This window comes from Mytilus edulis, chromosome 2, assembly GCF_963676685.1.
Source record: "Mytilus edulis chromosome 2, xbMytEdul2.2, whole genome shotgun sequence".
Lineage (NCBI taxonomy): Eukaryota > Metazoa > Mollusca > Bivalvia > Mytilida > Mytilidae > Mytilus > Mytilus edulis.
In genome coordinates this window covers 80,243,572-80,265,003 of record NC_092345.1, presented here as the reverse complement: position 1 = coordinate 80,265,003, position 21,432 = coordinate 80,243,572, and the positions used below count along the sequence as shown (strand labels likewise).

The 21,432-nt window shown below is 32.0% G+C and overlaps 1 protein-coding gene across 1 annotated transcript; it reads right to left on the bottom strand.

Annotated features, from left to right (window-relative positions):
• Window positions 1–5,629: 5,629 nt before the first annotated feature.
• Window positions 5,630–19,144, bottom strand: LOC139513111 (peptide methionine sulfoxide reductase MsrB-like). The gene is made up of 5 exons (XM_071301289.1): window positions 18,831–19,144; window positions 15,995–16,107; window positions 13,533–13,609; window positions 11,284–11,425; window positions 5,630–8,054 (listed from the first exon to the last, which is right to left on the bottom strand). Exons 1-5 carry the CDS (start codon window positions 18,946–18,948, stop codon window positions 7,941–7,943), a joined length of 564 nt encoding a protein of 187 aa, XP_071157390.1. The 5' UTR covers window positions 18,949–19,144; the 3' UTR covers window positions 5,630–7,940.
• Between the last annotated feature and the right edge of the window lie 2,288 nt (window positions 19,145–21,432).

Genomic DNA, 21,432 nt, shown 5'->3' with positions numbered 1-21,432 from the left:
GTATTTAGTTTTCTATGATGCCTTTATCGTATAAAGGTACATATCTGAATGTGCTCAGATATGTATGTTTTACAAAAATCTAGAGAGATTTAGCACATAAATACTTTATGTTCGTTTGAACAGCGTGAATTTAGAACATAAATATATTTATGTGCGGTTCGCGTATGATTTTTGAAGTATGTAATTTACTCTATTGTGTTTTCACAATAGTAGTAAACCGGTTTTGGCGGTCAGTATATAATGAAAGTTTGCACGAGATTTAATTATCGAGGTTTGGGCAGTGACCATTATCGTACGTTTCCTTTGTATTGAAGTTTAATTTTCATTAAGAAATCTGTTTTTTAATGTATTGAAGTTGTATGTAAAGAATTAATGTGTTTTGTATATATTTTGTAGATGTTTGATAGCTGTCTTTTACCGGTATTGTTGATTGTGTGATGTTTATAAACCGGGATTTGTTTTCATAGATGCATGGTTGCCGTATTCAAAACATGAACTGTTAATGGTGTTTGATACATGTATTAGAAATATTGTGATCTCTGGATCTATATTTATTAAAATTGAGATGGTCATTGCGCCTAACAGTACCTAAATATGTATTTAGTTTTCTATGATGCCTTTATCGTATAAAGGTACATATCTGAATGTGCTCAGATATGTATGTTTTACAAAAATCTAGAGAGATTTAGCACATAAATACTTTATGTTCGTTTGAACAGCGTGAATTTAGAACATAATTTTGATTTCACAGCACTCACTTTATACTAACAACATTTCACTTGAGCAAGCTGCTAAAACATTTTACCAGTTGATCAGTTAGTTGGAGAAGAAATCTAACTGCAATTTGGTAAACTGCTTTGGCCATTGCTATTGTGATACCCTAAAGGTCACTGGATAAGCACTGTAATTAGAAAATTTAAAAAATTTTGCCATGATAAATATGTTATAACATGTCAGAACATTTTTGGTTTAGAGCAATGACAGTTTTGGCACATGCCGTAACCATTACCAAAGAAAAATAATAAAAAAAAACAAAAAAAACAATGGTCCACAAAAGACCCATGCTGAATCTTCCCAAAAGACAGAGAAAACATCAGCTCTGTTGAGCCCTTTTACCCACTATCATATAAAAATTAATGCAACCTGAAGCAAAAAGACATGCAAACAGTGCAGGGCGAGTGATTTGGACTGGCATTGGATAATGTTAACATGTTGGTCAGATGTACACAGTTTGCTTTGCAATGGGCTACTACAGACCCCTGAAAGAGTTGTTAATAGGGTATTTTAACTTTCAGAGGCATGACACTTCCCTTCCATCAGATTTACTATCCCAATTTTGACCAGTTGCAGCCTTGCATGCTTATCTGTACAACGGACATAACTCTTAAAAATAATTGATTTGATATGAATTTCATAAAAACTAGGCAAGAATTGTACACATGAGAGCCAAACAACAAAAATTTTCATATAATAAATATTTCCAAGGGGCATAACTCTTCAAAAAAGTTCATAGTTAACGCTTTTCTAACCTTGTCAGAGACACTGCTGATATAACCTATGATACATTTTTTTATACGATCGCAAAAATTGAAAAATTTTTGGTCGTATATTGGTATCACGTTGGCCTCGTCGTCGTCTTGGTCGTCCGAATACTTTTAGTTTTCGCACTCTAACTTTAGTAAAAGGTAATAGAAATCTATGAAATTTTAACACAAGGTTTATGACCACAAAAGGAAGGTTGGGATTGATTTTGGGAGTTTTGGTCCCAATATTTTAGGAATTAGGGGCCAAAAAGGGCCCAAATAAGCATTTTCTTGGTTTTCGCACTATAACTTTAGTTTAAGTTAATAGAAATCTATGAAATTTTGACACACGGTTTATGACCACAAAAGGAAGGTTGGGATTGATTTTGGGAGTTTTGGTTCCAACAGTTTAGGAATTAGGGGCCAAAAAAGGGCCCAAATAAGCATTATTCTTGGTTTTCGCACAATAACTAGTTTAAGTGAATAGAAATCAATGAAATTTAAACAAGGTTTATGACCACAAAAGGAAGGTTGGTATTGATTTTGGGAGTTGAGGTCCCAACAGTTTAAGAATTAGGGGCCAAAAAGGGGCCCAAATAAGCATTTTTCTTCGTTTTTGCACCATAACTTTGGTATAAGTATATAGAAATCTATGAAATTTAAACACAAGGTTTATGACCATAAAAGGAAGGTTGGGATTAATTTTGGGAGTTTTGGTCCCAACAGTTTAGGAATAAGGGGCCCAAAGGGTCCAAAATTAAACTTTGTTTGATTTCATCAAAAATTGAATAATTGGGGTTCTTTGATATGCCAAATCTAACTGTGTATGTAGATTCTTAATTTTTGATTTCCGTTTTCAAATTGGTCTACATCAAGGTCTAAAGGGTCCAAAATTAAACTTAGTTTGATTTTAACAAAATTTGATTCCTTGGGGTTCTTTGATTTGCTGAATCTAAAAATGTACTTAGATTTTTTATTATTGGCCCAGTTTTCAAGTTGGTCCAAATCGGGGTCCAAAATTAAACTTTGTTTGATTCCATCAAAAATTGAATAATTGGGGTTCTTTGATATACCAAATCTAACTGTGTATGTAGATTTTTTATTTTGGTCCCGTTTTCAAATTGGTCTACATTAAAGTCCAAAGGGTCCAAAATTAAACTTAGTTTGATTTTAACAAAAATTGAATTCTTGGGCTTTTTTGATATGCTGAATCTAAACATGTTCTTAGATTTTTGATTATGGGCCCAGTTTTCAAGTTGGTCCAAATCAGAAACCAAAATTATTATATTAAGTATTGTGCAATAGCAAGAAATTTACAATGCACAGTACTCAGCAATAGCAAGAAATCTTCAATTGCACAGTATTGTGCAATAGCAAGAAATTTTCAGTTGCACAGTATTGCGCAATAGCAAGAAATCTTCAATTGCACAGTATTGTGCAATAGCAAGTATTTTCAATTGCACAGTATTGTGCAATAGCAAGTATTTTCAATTGCACAGTATTGCACAATAGCAAGAAATATCTAATTGCACAATATTGTGCAATAGGAAGAAATTTCAATTGGAGTTATCTTTCTTTGTCCAGAATAGTAGTTGAATCAACTTAAATCATTGTTTTATACAATATACAATGTATTTTCACTTTTACTACCAACTGATAAATTAAAATCTTTACCATTCAGTGATAACAAGCACTTTTTTTACATTTAAATATTTTATGATGTATTTAAATGAGTAGTTATTGTTGCAAACTCCATTAGAAATTTGAATTGAGATTGGTTTTGGAATAAAGGAAAGGGGGATGTGCAAAAAAAATTGGGGGGGGGTCAATTTTTCTCATTTCAGATTTCATAAATAAAAAGAAAATTTCTTCAAACATTTTTTTGAGAGGATTAATATTCAACAGCATAGTGAATTGCTCAAAGGCAAAACAAACATTTTAAGTTCATTAGACCACATTCATTCTGTGTCAGAAACCTATGCTGTGTCAACTATTTAATCACAATCCAAATTTAGAGCTGAATCCAGCTTGAATGTTGTGTCCAAACTTGCCCCAACTGTTCAGGGTTCAACCTCTGCAGTTGTATAAAGCTGTGCCCTGCGGAGCATCTGGTTTTAATCTGTCAAGAATTGTTCACATGAGAGTGCTTACAAGACTAGACAGACAAACAAGAGTGCACATGCTGAAATGTCTCACCTTCTTTACTAACCATTGATATTATGTTGATAGTCCTAAGTTTAAAACTTTACTACAACTATCAAATACGCATTTAAACTTTACATGACCCAATAAAATGAGGTCAAGGTCATTTTAACCAAAAGAGAAATACATGTTTACCATACAATCAATCAATACACTAGGTATGGTTGACCTATTGCTTATAGTTTCTAATAAGCAGACTTAACCAAGAAAACTAAACATTGAACCATCAAAATGAGGTTTAGATCAGATGAACCAAGCAAGGCAGACATATACAGCTTACAATCCTTCCATACAATAAATTTAGTTGACCTATTTCTTATAGTTTAAGAAAACTAACCAAAACACAAAACTTAACACTGAGCAATGAACCGTGAAAATGAGGTCAAGGTCAAATAAAACCTATTGAACTGATGTGTACATCATTAAATATTTCCATACAGCAAATATCGAGTTGATCTCTTGCATATAGTACAAGGGAAAAAAAAACAAAAATGAAACCTCAAAAACTTAACTTTAACCACTGAGAGTTACTATGAAAATGAGGTCAAGGTCAAATGAAACTTACCAGTTGGACATGTACACCTTACAATCCTCCCATACACCAAATATACTAGACCTATTGCTTATAGTTTCTAAGATATGGACTTGACCACCAAAACTTAACCTTGTTCACTGATCCATGAAATGAGGTCAAGGTCAAGTGAAAACTGTCTGACAGGCATAAGGACCTTGCAAGGTAAGTATATACCAAATTATAGTTATCCTATTACTCATAATAAGAGAGAAATTAACCTTATGTAAAATCTACTTTTTTCCAAGAAGTCACTGAACCATGAAAATGAGGCCAAGATCAATGGGCATGTGCCTGAAAAAAAATTTGTAACAAAGCATTTACAGTGTAACCTGCCTTATCTGACACCTGAGTATTCCAACATCCTTTTCTAATATACACATTTTCATGGTCCCAAAATATGCATATCCTTTCAAAAAAACCTGACTATTCCGACAACCTGCTTAATCTGACATTTCTTTCTGGTTTCCCAGTGTCAGATTAGGCAGGTTTCACTGTATATACAAAGTATGAAGCATCCAGGTCTTCCTTCTCCTAAAATATAAAGCTTTTAAGAAGTGAACTTGCACCGCCACTGCACTAGATCACTATGCCTTTGTTGAGCTTTCTAAGACAGAAGTTGCAGGCTCAACAAAAACAGAAGACTTAAGAGCATACGATACAGTTACAGGGGAGGTAATGACGTATCTAACATAAAATGTTATTTTCGCGACGTCAAACTATGACATATCGGGAAAAGATGTATTTTTCCACTAATTTTTATCATTCAAACTGATTTAATTTGAAAACGAGTGCATGGACCCCTATTTTTTAAAACAACATTTTGTTTCATTTGCAGGGAGATTATGTGGACCAAATTTTATAAAACTGTAAATAGTGCAATTTTTTTTAATTTTGATACATATACAGCAAAAAAATATGTTTTTTTCTCAATTCATGACAATTTGATAAATATGAGTTATTTCTGAATAAAAAATGCATAAATTTTTAGGATACTTACAAAATACAGAAATTACAAATTATTTAACAAAAAAATTTTGTGTTTATCTTTTAAAATAAAAAAGTTGTGCCGTTCTTTCAAAAGGGAAAATATGGCCACAATTCGGAAGTTTGAGCAAATATACAAAATTTCGACTTCATTTAACACAACAAGCAGCACATAAATGTATATTTTTTATTACATATTTGATTTAATCAGGCATCAAATAGCCTATATTGAAATGTTCATCAAACTGTAAATAAGGGATCAAAACTGTATCAGATGCCCTTAATGGATGGTATTGCTATATAACACTTCAGACCACAAGATTAAAATAATTAAAAAAATAACAAGTTTGTCATAGTTTTATTTTTATTCAAAATTAATACATTTTATGACTACATCTTTATGTGTCATTTGAAATAAAATTCACAATAATCAACATCCCTATTCTGATTAAAATAATTTTATTCATCAATAACAATCAACCAATTAAACTTCTCTTCAACAGTTTAAAAGATAAGTATAAGGAATAATATTATTCACTGGCTTATTTTTGCATCATGAAAAAATTCCCTTAAAAATTTTTATTGTTATTTTTAGAATTGTATTTTAGGTACACCAAAAGGATCATTTTGAGATTCTTATTTGACACAACTGACAATGTGTTATCATTCGAGATTTTAATTTCATTCACCATGATCGTTGGTTGGTATAGTCATTTTTTTGGCTGATTCAAACAGGTTCTTTGGTATAATAGCAAGCTTCAAGCGAGGGAATTTAATATCAAAGTCTGGCATACTATGATACACAGACATTGAGTGAAAGCAACAGTTCACACAAAGACCTTTAGGACAAGGTGATCAAAACAAGAAAACTTAGCAAACAAACTATAAAAACACACAAAAATTGTCAATAAAAAGTACATACAATCAAATCATTCATACAAAACATATACTTCAGTGGAATAAGAAAAAAAAATCACTGATTCCTGAGAAAAAGGAGTAAAAAAAGTCATAAGTTAAAGATTTTTTTATTATTTTAATTTCTACTTCGCAAATTAACTTCATTGAAAATCGTTTTTTTCATCCCACAAACAAGATTTTTAACAAAAACCTTTCATACCAATTGCTAGTTTAATCTTGTTTTTTGGTTTACCTTTTTGAAATATAAACAATTCTTGCCAGAATGAATAATGCAAAATAATTCTAAATAATTTGTAGACGGGAAAGTTTTTTTTTAAATTAAAACATCCAAACATACAAATTCTGTCATACAAAATACAGAGGAACTTTTATCCCTATGAAAAGCTCTCATTACCAAATAAAAAGCTCTAACTAACAAATTCTACATAATATACAATTATTGATTATCAGGTATAAATATAGTTAACATTCAAATCACAATCAGATATTTCCAAACCTTAAAAGATCTATCTTAACACATGCAATATATATCAGAACTTCTCATGGCTGATACATTTAGCTTTTAAGTTTTTTTTTTTATATCTTTGAAATATATTACATTTGTATAAAACATATCAGACTTAAATGCTGATAAAAGGAAATTCCATAAAAATAAAAGAAAACACATTTGCCTTCATTAACTTGCATTCAGTTGAGCACATTTGGCAAAAAGTTTGTACAAATTTATTATATTACCTATTTTGTCGTACAGGTTTAAACCACCGTGTATCATCAGTACACCGGATATAGGTACTAACCAAGCGGGCATGATCGATTTTGACCTTACATGGTAACGAAAATCTTTGTTTTGCTTTATCAATATTCAATGTACATTTCTCAACATTTGAAATTCCTGCTCCCAAATAATTTTCGCATCGGTTTTTTCCTATTCATGAAACAACTTTGATATTCTAATAAGAACAATTAACTTGTACATGCGCAAATAGTTGTGAATATCAACACCAACTTTCAATTTCGATACAGTTGTTGAGACATTTACATGTTTCATCTGAAAGAAACCTAATACAGGGTAAAAGTAATAGCTACCAATCATAAACCTACCGGTGATTACTCTTTCCTTGAAACTTTTTGGGTAATAAACGAGTATGAAAATAAAGTTTTTGTGTACGGTATACAACAACTTAACTATGCACCGTACATAAGGTTTATGTGGTCAGCTAAACACCGTACACAACGCTTCTTTAGGGATAAAATATCGAAAAATAACAAATGTATGAAAGATTTCAATGCCAATTATTGAAACAGCTATACTTATTACACACACACATTGACCTTCTATCAGAAAAAGAGTTGCAATGGATATAGAATTATATCGGATGAAACGAGGGCCAACTTCTTTTACAAGTATTTGCACATGCTTTTAGTAATCCCTCTTGTTTTTGGAAAATAATGAGACATCTCTAATCATCAACCTACGACCAAATCATTTCTTAAAACAGCAATTATGTTTCGATTGAAGTACAAATTGATATTATGCGAACAAAACAAAGATTTTTTGTTACCGTGTAAGATCAAAATCGCTCACGCCCGCTTGGTTAGTACCTATATCCACTGTACAATGATACACAGTGTTAACTCATTGTATGTGTATCTAGGCACTGCATTTGAGTGTGGCCATTCATTACATGATTAATGATGCATTCTGATAGAACAATTATGAAAATCACTCAATGGATAATTCACTTTTTTTCTTGTTTTTTTGGCTTAAACAACAATGACCTGCTGTTTAAACAAAACCTCTGTTTCGTTGGTTCTGGACCATCTGGGAAGACATGACCTAAATGTGAATCACACTGAAATAAAGAAATATAAAATGATGTTAATATAATAAACAGTGGCAATATTTTCAATAGATAGTTACATGTAATACATGGCATAAGGTTATAAAGTCATTATACAATCATAAATGTGCTATGCATAATTAAACACACCTAATGGAGACGAGAACAAAGTCTAATAGATGATTATACTACAGTAAAATATGTTCATTTAGATAGTTTTCCCTAACAAAGTATTGTTTCAACAGTATACTCCTTTTGAAACAATTTGATATACTGTCAAGTATACATTAAGTAGCTGATGAAGCTATCAATAAGTTAGTATTAAATATACAGGTGAAGAATTTTGCTAAAGATAAACATATCCGTATCCTTTTATCCATTTGCAGTGTGGCAAATACCAGGGATGTAACTACCAATGAGGCAGGGGAGGCAACTGCCTCCCCTGAATTTTCTACACCAAATTTTTTTTTTGAAGTAGTAAAATGAAATATTGACCATAATTACACGAAGAACTTGAATCTATATCATAAACAACACAAGTTTACAGTTTTAACAGTGTTATCATGATACGTGATATATCTGTCATTTAACAGATTTTTGATCGAAAGTGAACTGTTTCAGTATTTTTTTATTTTATTTTTTGGTGTGGCCGTCCGTCTATTAATAATTATTCAGTATTTGTACGAGAACACATATGAAACTTTGCTTTCGACAATTTTGAATAAAACTTAACTATTCACATTTTTTTAGGGTTTCAATTAAGCAGAGGAAGTTCCCTTTGTATTGTGAATCTTTTATGACATTGGAAATTCGTTACCGGCTGAATCAGCTGTTGGGCCCACGGTCATTTTTTAACGTCTCCAGATCGTACGAGAACTTTATGGTCAATGCCTTAGTTAAACACTTCCATTCATTGTAGCAGGGACTTTCTATACTAAGTATATATACTAGTATAGAAAGTCCCTGGTTGTAGCTATATATACATTCTATTCAGCTTTCAACAATATTGAAATTCAAGGTCCTCAATAAAAAGATATCTTATGTTCTATGATCTTGCTTTATATGTTTTTTTAACTTACCAGTTTGATTTCTAACAAAAATATCTTTAAATACACATAATAATTGTTTGCATGAAAATTACTTCCAGGATCCAGCAATACTGATGTTTCTTAAAGTAAGGAAATTGAAGGAAAACAGGTCATTTTTAGCCATAGTGAGGAAAAAAATCTGTGATCACAATGTACTAAATGTTAATGATTATAGGTCAAAGTACGGCCTTCAAGACGGAGCCTTGGCTCACCCCGAACAGCAATCTCAGCTTGTTTTTGCATAAAAATTGCTTCCAGGTTCAAGCAATACTGATATTTCTTAAAGTAAGGAAATCGAAGGAAAACGATCATTTTTAGCCATTTTAATGAAAGAAAAAAAATCGGCACAAGCGGAGGCCCCCCAAACCCCTGCCTCCCCTGAATTCGAAACCCTAGATACGGCCCTGAATACCCTTGTGATGTTGCATTATTGTGAAGTATGATAATGTTATAATTGAATAGAAATTTGTAATGGCAGACATATTTATATCAATAAGGCCAACCTTAACCAAGCTTCAGATCACTATTAACTATAGTTACCATACACAAGGCAACCAATTAATTTATAATCCACAAAATCCCCCAAAAAAGACTCTGTTATGCATGTAAATTAATATAGTGTACCGACATGAACTGGATGCCTGGCAATACATAGTCCCCTACCAGTTAAAAAATCATTGCCATGGAACAAAATGACAACTTGATCTATATCTTGTCATGATAAAACAATACACCAAATATCAAATCAATATCTTTAAGAAAAGAGAAAAAAGTGTGAAAAACTGATTTGTCAGAATGACAGAAAGGACAGACAAATGGACAGAGTGAAAACTTAAATATAAAAAAGAAGATGTGGTATGATTGCCAATGAGACGATTCTCCACAAGAGGACAAATGACACAGAAATTAACAGCTATATGTCATCAAAGGGCCTTCAACAATGAGCAAAGCCTATACATCATAGCCAGTTATAAAAGGCCCCGAAATCACAAATGTAAAACAATTCAAACAAGACGACTAACCATGCTAACTGTCTACCTAATGTACAAAAAAAATAACAAAAAACAAATATGTAACACAGCAACAATCAACAACCACTGAATTACAGGCTCCTGACTTGAGAAAGACACATCCATATAGAATGTGGTGGGGTTAAAAATGTTGTTGGTAGGGAACTAATAAAATTTGTAAGGGTTCTGCGGAACCCAGTGTCTTGCCTACTTTTGATGTTTATCGCAGGCTCAACAAAAATGAGGAAAAAAATAAAATAAAAAAATATTCCTTTTGATACTATCTTTTGATTGTAAGAAGCTAAATTTGGTAAAAATCCAGGATAGTTTAGGAATCTAATCAATGTTTTAAAAAATTTAACTGCAGACTGTTTGTAAGGTTAACTGGAAGAAAAACTAAGTCCATTTATAAGTAAAAATTGGATAAACAGGTACAAAATTTAAACAAAATTTCTTGACTGAGATACTAGCTTTTGATCATAAACAAGCTTCTGTCCAAGTTTGGTAGAAATCCAGGATGGCATAAGAAAGTTATTAAAATTTTAAAAACTTTAACCTCCTAGTGAATGTATTGTTTCCTGGCAGAAAAACAAGTCCATTTATAAGTAAAATACGGAAAAAATGGAGTTTTTTTACAAAATTACTATATTATGATCATAAACAAGCTTCTGTCCAAATTTGGTCTCGCTTTTTCGACTAAAGTTGAAGGCTCAACAAAAATGTGGAATGCTTTCAACTGAAACAACTATTCAGAGACTGAATGACAAAATATCACCAACTGTAGGTATATTTTGATGCAACATTGAATCTCAAACCAATTGACCATTCTCATTTTTTCTTAAGTATCTGAATATTGAGAGACCAGCAAGATGGAGGAGGTGTCTATAATGTTAGAAAGAGTGGTAAGGGTCTACAGAAGGCAGATAGGCAGGGGAGTGTATATAGACAGTTTTAAATGTTGATCAATATTTATTCTTCAGCTGTTTTAACTTATGCCATGACATTTTGTATTTCTGTAAGTGTAAGATCTCAGTCACAGTGGTAAATCTAGCTTTAAAAAAATAACCAGATTAAAAGTCAATAGGGGTCCCACCATATTTTCTTGCCAATATAGCAAGAAGTCGTACAGTAAACATTATTTACTTTTTTACAAATGACTTCAGTTCTCATCATTCCATGACTAGTGTCAGTAAGTTCTAGAATATTTGTGTTTTCTTTATCTTCTCCTCCAATTGGTGCTGTAAATGATGGCCAGCCTGTTCCAGAATCATATTTTGTTTCAGAACTGTAAAAAAAAAACATTGATTTTACTCAAAATTAAATAAAAGTTTATAAATATGTTCTATGTATATTTCAGAAAAGTCTATAGAATTATTTGAAGATCTTTTTCTTTAAAAATACCTCCATTAGTTTGTATTTTAAATATATATCTGGTATGGCCAATTCTCTTAAAATTACCTAAATTCTAAAGTATGTCATTCATTCAACATATTGAAAAAATGTATGTGCATCCAAATAGCGATCACTCATTACATCTTACTACTGCAAAGCAGCTGACCAAGCATGGTCTTTCTGTTCAATAGTATTACAGAAACATGTGTCAAAACATTTATGTTCATTGAGGAAATTGAAAATTTCAAAGTATTGACAAACAGGAAGTACATGTACAGTCAGGATTCTACTTCGTCAAAATGATCTCCCCATTACGCAAGTTAATTTTCACAATCGTAGAAATGGAAGCCATTGTATGGATGACGTGCTGCCAATTTTGCTCTTGAAAACTGAAAAATTTATCCACATAGCACCATTACGATCCTTATATGTCAGTTGTATTTTAAAAGACAAATGTATCTACTAGCTAATAAGCATCAGGTAATGATCTTGTCTGCATTGATTCAACTTAAAACTATTGTCTAATCGGTTGTCAGGTGGAATGTTTGAAAATTCATAAACATTTAAAAAAATTCTAATTAAATATTTAGTGGACGGGCAGACTAGATTTTTTTAGTGGTTGAAGACTATAAACCTTAGTTATCACACACAAAAAATGCATTTTAATCATCCAACTTGAAAGACTGTCATCAAGTACTTTTATTAAAAAAAATAGCTATTAGAACACACCAACTCTGTTTTTATGATTCATTAGATAGGTATTTCACTTGACCCATGGATTTCATCTTTCAGTCCAGTGATTTTTTTTTTATGTTATAAAGTCAACCTGTAGCTTTGATATATAAAAATAATAGAATCTGAAGCGAGATGATGTATCAAATATTCTTGCTTTGTACGTTTTCAAGACAAAATATTCGACTCAAACAAGCTCTAACATAAAAAGTTGCACTCGATTTTCTCTTTTCGATACAATGGTTACCCATTTTTTAGAATTTTTTCTTGAGTCAAATAATGGAAGGGCAGACACAAAACATTACTGAACTAAAAGATTAATATATGTTCTCCGTACTTGGTAATTTTTTCAAAAAAATCGGAGGTTATGCATTTTCTACATCCAACTTGATAGATACCCATGTCGTTGACTTGATATCTAATTGTTCTGCTTAATTATGTAATAGATAAATTGAAACCTTATGCAAATGGTGTTTTTAAAATAGAACACTTCGTAATTGAGAAGAAAATTGTCAATTTATTTGTTTCTATTAACTTTTATTTTTTTTTGTTACTAACTAGTAAACATTACAGTAAGCATTTATCGCCCTTCTCTAACAAAGAGCTTCGATTCTTTTGTTCTATTTCAACCAGGTTTCGGCCTGTGTATGTGTTCAACAGATATGAAAAGTGATCACATCTCACTAATGCAACTGACAAGCTGCTATCAAGGATTTGTATAGTAAGTCTTACTATACAAATCCTTGCTGCTATGAAGTCATTTTAAGAAAAGTGTTATGGAAATAAGTGTTAAAAGCCAAAAGAACTGACAGACACATGAATGAATGGACATGGTAAATTAATGCGATATAAATCTTCCCTTTTAAGTATAGCAAGTCATAAAAAAGAAAAGAAAAATACAAAAATTTTATTTAACAAATCAACTAATCCATTTTCAACATTCAATGTGTACTGTGGATTCATTATTTTCGTTGGATACCAATTATTGTGGTTTCGTGATTACAGGTTAACCATGAAATAAAATGATCAACTAATAACAAATTTTCTATAAGCTTGTACAATGTTGTATGCAGATGTCTGCAAAGCCTATGAATATCTGCAAACATGTTACTTTTCCAAAAACTGATACCCTTAAAAATAATTGAATCCACAGTAGCTGTGATTTAAATGCATGTGACCTTTTTTTACTTTTTTCAATAACCATTTTTCCTGTGACTGTTTCTATACAATCTGTTAACTAACTATACCAATCTATATAATATACCTACCTAAATAACTCATTTCCACAACACAAACAGTTGTATGTCCCTTCTTCGTAATTATTGACATAGATCCCACTAAATGGCTGAAAAACAAAATCTGAAAGTTTGAATCATGTAGTTAGTAGGAATCTGATGTACAGTAGTTGTCGTTTGTTTATGTAATTTATATGTGTTTCTTGTTTTTTATATAGATTAGACCGTTGGTTTTCCCGTTTGAATGGTTTTACAGTTAGTAATTTTGGGGCCCTTTATAGCTTGTTGTTCGGTGTGAGCCAAGGCTCTGTGTTGAAGGCCGTACATTGACCTATAATGGTTTACTTTTTTTAAATTGTTATTTAAATGGAGAGTTGTCTCATTGGCACTCACACCACATCTTCCTATATCTATGTTATAATACAAACCCAAGCACTAATTCCTCACATTGATATTATTCATAACCTATTACCAGTCTAATTGGTGCTGTCCCAGCTGTGGTGAATTGGGATTAAAGCTGAGCAACTGGAAAAACTTGTTTAACCCTGTCTAATGTTTTACCTATGTGCCTGTTTCAAATCAGGAAACTTGTCAGTCTCTATGTTTATCAATTTACAAATTCAGTGCTACAAAAACATATCTTTGGTTATTCTTAAAAAAATAAGAGTCCTTCATGATACGAGAGCCTTGACTTTTTTTGAACTCATTGTTGATAAGTAAACTTCTAACCTCAGTCGGAATTTTGATTTTGATTGCCATACATGTACAGTCAGGGGACTTACTTAAACAAGTGATTTTCTAAATCACTGATTCAAGTAACATTATTTCCATAAAGGTTGGAAGTTAGAGTTGTCTTTCTTTAATAATCACCTATTTAAGTAACTAGAAGAAGTGATTTAATTTTATTGTAGCTTTAAATATAGAATACTAATGATCCAGGGACTAATTATGTTTCTAAACTTATCAGAACCAACATCTGTGTTGTCTAGGATGACCAGGTCATTTCAGGTGATGACCTTGTACTGAATCTAGGATAATGACATAAAAATCACTTGTTTAAGTATCAGACCTCAATTTCCTTCCCAAAAATCACTTCTTTAAGTATCATTCTGTTAATAACCCCCCACTAATTTCAACACCCCCCCCCCCCAACAGTTATCCAAACAGTAGAATTTTATTACATAATCTGAAAGATAAAACCTTGAACTTCACAGGAAAAATACTCCCACTGCTGTGAAAAATCTTTTAAGAAAGTATCAGTTCATTATGTAAAGCCATTATGATAGCATTTTTTCAACTAAAATAGAATTTTCAGCTAAATAATAGCATCAAAGGCATAAACCTTGCTACTTAAAAGAAGCAAAAAGTTCATATTTTTTTAATTTTACTAATTAAGATATTATTTAAACCTATTTGTTTAAAATTTTGAAAAAACTACAAAATTCCAATTCGTGACAAAACATCGAATTTGCTACTCAAATAAGTGATTTAAAAATCACTTATTTCAGTAAGTCCCCTGACTGATGTATGTTGTTGATTAGACATCTCCTAATTATTGACCCACATCACTCTGGGAACAGTATATCTAATATATATGTTCCTGCATCACTGTATAATTTTCTATATAAGGACTACAAGCCCAACATCTACATGTACAATTGTTATGTTAATATTAGCAATAAATAACAAATTTAGGTCATTTGCTATACTATATATATATTCATTTCTGCCAAACTCAATAAAATCAAAAACCTGTCTAATTTATGTTTAATTGATAAATTTAACAACACTTATGGTACCTTAACTTAATGAAATTGTTTTCATTAAATAATCCAGAATTCTCAAAATATACAGACCACATTTACCCAAAGGATGTTATTTAAAATAAATCAAATAAAAAATGTCCTATTGAAAGCATACAACATGGTCACAGTGTCATCTCCTTATTTTTATATTGAATTTGGAAAAAAATGATCTTTTATCTTTAATTGTTCAGTGCCTTAAATCAAGTTTTATTTATCTAATGGTTTGCTGAATGTTCGCCCAGTTCCTCAGTTAAGCCATCAGAAAACACTGGAATCATATCTGTGTATAATATACCTACTTTTTCCATGATCTTCCAACATTTGAATGCAAATGTATTTTACATCCAATATATTGTCAATTTATCTTAATGAATGTCATGTTTTCAATTTTAAATATATTGGTTTACATACCTTCATTCATTTTCATTGAATGAGAAGGGTACACATTTGTAATTAGGGGCCAGCTGAGGAACACCATGCAGGATTTTGTTTCTGTGTTACAGCCATTGTTGGCCTTCAGCTGTTATCTGCTCTTTGTTGGGGTTGTTGTCTCTTTGACATATTCCCAATTTCCATTCTCAACTTTATCATCAACACTTAACTTCTAAACAACACATCTATATATGTGAAACCGTCACATTCTTTAAATGTACATGTAGATACAGAATAACAGCTGATTGGACCACTTACTGGTTCTGTAAACTTCTCCCTTGTTGTAGCATACTGTTCTGGGGTTAAACGTTTCTCCCACTCAGTGTTTGGAACTGTTCTTGGATCTTCTGGGTCAATCTGTGTTGACAAAACTGAAATGCAATAAAATTCTATGCATCTAAATTATTTATACATTTTGTAACGATTACTACTTTTAAAATTTTCCTTTGTACATTCTATATATATGACTAAAAGTATCTAAATGGACATTAAAGATCTTTTAAAAAATTATACATGTTATACAAGCAGAATTTTGTAATTCTTCCTTTCATGCAAAGTAATGTTAGGAGCAACAAACTTACTAAAAACAAGAGTGTACACACTGAAATGTCTGGCCTGTTTTACTTATCATTGAATTTTACATGTTAAAATTTGAAAGTCTGTAATATGAAAGTTTTACTTCAAGTACAAAATGTGCATGTAGCACATGAACTTTACATGATCAACCTTGAGGTCATGGTCAGATGAGCCACTCAGACAAACATCATGTAACCTCACAAATTATGATCAATTTCTACATCAAATGTAGTGGCCCTTTCACATAAAGTACCTGGAAAACAAATCAAACAACAAAATCTTCACATTAACAAATGAACCATGAAAATAATGTCATATGAACCCTACCAGATAGACATATATACACTTTACAATCAATTCCTACAACAAATATAGCAGCTCTATCACTTATAGACTTATACCTGAAAAACAAATCAAACCACAAAACTATACATTGACCAGTGAACCATGAAAATGAGGTCAGTCATAAACCCTGCCAGATAGACATATACACCCAACTATCATTCCATACACCAAGTATAGTTGATCTATTGCTTATAGTACCTCATAAACTGACAAAGTTCAAGTTGATTGGACTTCATCGAAAACTGCCTTGACCAAAAACTTTAACCTGAAGTGGGAGAGAGGGACGGATGGTAAAAGAACTGACATGCAGACTGAAAAAAACATAATGCCCCATGTCCAAGTTGGGGCAAAAAAAGAACCAAAACTGCAAAAACTAAACACTTTGCAATGAACCATGAAAATGTGGTCAATGTCAGATGACTACTGCATGTACTCCTTGCAATCATTCCATACCAAATGTAATTGCCTTATATAATATATAACTTACAATATCTTAGATATAATATACATGAAGACCAATCCACAAACTAAACATTGTCCAAAGAACCATGAGTTCAGGTCAAGGTCAGATGAAACCTGTCAGTCTGACATGCTCACCTTAAAATCATTTCATACACCAAATGTATTTGCCCTACATTGTAATGCTTAATGAGAGATACAACTTTAACCTTGGTCTCATAAAATAATTTAAGGTCAGATGAACCCTACCTGACAGACATGTAGATGTTGCCAGGAATCCACATACCAAATAAAGTTATTTTGTTACTCATAATAAGTATTTCACTTGATAAATAAATGAACTTTTTTCATAAGCAATCACTGAACCAGGAAAAATTAGTTCAAGGACAAAAGCCATATGATCATGACGACATAATGCAACTGTATAAAATGTATGAAACATCTAGGTGTTTTACCTTTCCAAAATATAAAGTGTTATACAAATAGATTATGCAGCCATGAGATTTTGATCTGAAGTGCTTATCCACCATGATAGGTAATCTCAAACATTGTAGACTAGGAAATAATTCGACTAAAATCTCTAATTTATCATGTTATCATCTATCTAGCAGGGTTTATGACTGACCTCATTTTCATGGTTCACTGGTCAATGTAAAGTTTTGTGGTTTGATTTGTTTCTCAGGTATTAGTCTAATTTATCATGTTTTGCTGATCATTTTTACGATTGACAGTTTTATTCGATCTTCCATCATTGATGTCCAAAATGAAACTTAAGGCTCTTAATTAATGGTGTATGTCACTAAAATATGTCAATCTGTATTTCAACAATGGACAGTCTCCAACCTTGTGGACTAGAATAGAATTCATCACAAAAGCTGGGGTTTCTTTTTATCTTGTATTGCAGTGGCGGATCCAGCGGAAGGGTTCTGGTGGTTGGAACCCCCCTTTTTTTTGGACGATCAATGCATTTGAATGAGGACATATAGTTGGAACCCCCCTTTGTCCTGGGTTGGGAACCCCACTTTTTGAAATGGCTGGATCCACCCCTGTATTGCTCATAATTTTTTCTTCAAGTAAGTTTAAAACATTTAGCATTTAGGTCATAGTGACAGCAAAGAATGTAAAGATTTTTGGAAATCGCCTAGACAAGCATTGGAAAGAACACCCAATGATTTGACACTGAATACACCTATAACACCGGAAGTAGCATAAGTGTAGTTAGTGACGATGAACCAGAGCTAAATATAGAGGAGCAAACTGATCTCCTGCGTTTGGAAACACTTAGGTAGACTTAGGTAGGTAGGTAGGTGATTCTTCTTCATGTTGTGATTCTGTCCAAAATTCAAATGACTGGCAAAGAAATAAGTTGTGTCAAAATGAATAGTGTTCAATGTTTTGTTGTTGGTTTTTTTATCATGGAACCAGGCATTGAAACATGCGATTGCTCTTGATTTACATGATTTATAGTCTTATTTTGCATGTATATTTGAGTATACTGTATTGCTGAGAGCAAGGATTTGTATATACAAATCCTTATTGAGAGGTATATCAGAGTGCATAGCTCGTGGTGATTCCAGAGGTTAATGAAGGAGGATTAACGTTTTACGCAAAAATGTACATTAACTTTTACTTTATAAGCATCTCAACAGCAAGAAACCTCCAAATTGGTAGGCCCCTCCCCCTTTTTGTGTAGCAGACGGAAACCGGTGTTTACCTCGCATGCATTGTGAGGAGACATTCCATATTTTGCTCGATGATTGTAGATTGACCATCCGTCTTGATACTATTGGTGCAACTCGACAAACAGAACGGAGTACACCTGTGAAAGCCATATTTTTATTATGCCAAAGAATGGAAAAATTTTGTGGAAAACTACCCTGAACTGGATTACTGTTGTTCTGACCTGAAAAAAATCAGTCGAATCAATACGTCCAAAAACCTATTATTAAACAAATACTCTATTCACCACACAAACGGTCGACAATGTTTACAGCTATGACCTACTTCCACCCAATGCCATTATAATACATATTTCTTAATTGTGTTCTTCCAGCGACATAAAATACAATTATATTATATGTCTCTGGTTCTTCTTATTTATGTTTTACTTTATTAAACATTAAAATGATACAAAAGACTGTATATACATCAGAGACCGTCATCAGAGACATATGTCTCTGATTGTATTAACCACGTATTTTAAAATTGAAATGCCCGTAATCCGGGACTATTATACTTATTCGTTAATCACGGATTTTTATTATAAATCCTTGGTATACTAGTCCTAGGTTAAATGTTAAAAAATGTATTGGGAACATCCAGCTAGAGCTGATTTGGACAAAGAAAGACAACTCAAAATTTCTGTTAGTTATAAACCTTGTGCATTAACAATAATCATACTTTAAAAAATCCTGCTCCGAAGAAAGTTTGATAAAAAGTCTTGTATCGTTACGTATCATTCTGATCATTGATGAATACATTTACAGTTTTTAAACACAGGACAGTCTACTGTTTCTATACATGAAATACATTTGTTGTCATGAATTCATAAAATCAAGTACCTATTTCTTTTATATTTAGCCCATGATTATGAGCCCTGTCTAAATTTGGGAAATTGTTTCCTTTGCTCCTCTGAGACTATAGTTTGTAAATTTTTAATTAAAATGATTAATTAATGAGGAATCAGAAAAATAATGAATACCTGCAGAGCCTAAATAAAAGTTTTTATTTAAACAGTATTTTCTTCTGAATTAATTATGTAAGGTTCAAGCCCTTACACATATTTCCAATGGCCTGTATCTACTTAACGTTTTACCAGCTTTGGTTTTTGTCATAATAGTTATCAAAGGTACCAGGATTATAATTTAGTACGTCAGACACGCGTTTCGTCTACATAATAAAAAAAAAAAAAAAAAAAAAGACTCATCAGTGACGCTCATATCAAAATGTTTATAAAGCCAAACAAGTACAAAGTTGAAGAGCATTGAGGATTCAAAATTCCAAAAAGTTGTGCCAAATACGGCTAAGGTAATCTATGCCTGGAATAAGAAAATCCTTAGTTTTTCGAAAAACTAAAAGTTTTGTAAGTTTACAGGAAATTTATAAAAATGACCACATTATTGATGTTCATGTCAACAAAAAAGTGTTGACTACTGGACTGGTGATACCCTCGGGGACGTAACGTCCACTAGCAGTGGCATCGACCCAGTGGTGTAAATAGTTATCAAAGGTATCAGGATTATAATTTAGTACGCCAGACGCGCGTTTTGTCTACATAAGACTCATCAGTGACGCTCATATCAAAATGTTTATAAAGCCAAACAAGTACAAAGTTGAAGAGCATTGAGAATTCAAAATTCCAAAAAGTTGTGCCAAATACGGCTAAGGTAATCTATGCCTGGAATAAGAAAATCCTTAGTTTTTCGAAAAACTAAAAGTTTTGTAAGTTTACAGGAAATTTATAAAAATTACCACATTATTGATATTCATGTCAACAACAAAGTGTTGACTACTGGACTAGTGATACCCTCTGGGACGTAACGTCCACTAGCAGTGGCATCGACCCAGTGGTGTAAATAGTTATCAAAGGTATCAGGATTATAATTTAGTACGCCAGACGCGCGTTTCGTCTACATAAGACTCATCAGTGACGCTCATATCAAAATATTTATAAAGCCAAACAAGTACAAAGATAAAGAGTATTGAGGATTCAAAATTCCAAAAAAGTTGTGCCAAATACGGATAAGGTAATCTATGCCTGGAATAAGAAAATCCTTAATTTTTCGAAAAATTAAAAGTTTTGTCAACAGGAAACTTATAAAAATTACCACATTATTAATATAACAAAGTGTTGACTACTGGGCTGGTGATAATAAGACTCATTAGTGACGCTCATATCAAAATATTTATAAAGCCATAATTTTTTAAATAGTAAGACTTTATTACCTCAGGAAAAGATTACCTCTGCTGTATTTGGCAAAACCTTTTAGGAATTTGTGATTCTCAAAGCTCTTCAACTTCGTTTTTTATTTTGCCTTTTTAACTTTTTTTTCGATTCGAGCGTCACTGATGAGTCTTTTGTAGACGAAACGCCCGTCTGGCGCAGATACAAATTTCAATCCTGGTATCTATAATGAGTTTATTTACATTATTATAATAAATTTATGTTAATATTCTGATTCATTTATAAATAAGTGTTCACAATTCAAAAAATAAAATATCCTGTAAATATAATTATCACATGATTCTTGTTTGGCACTCGACATAGCTTCTAGTAATTATCATACAAAGGCAGCTTTAAAGAAGACTAGTATCTT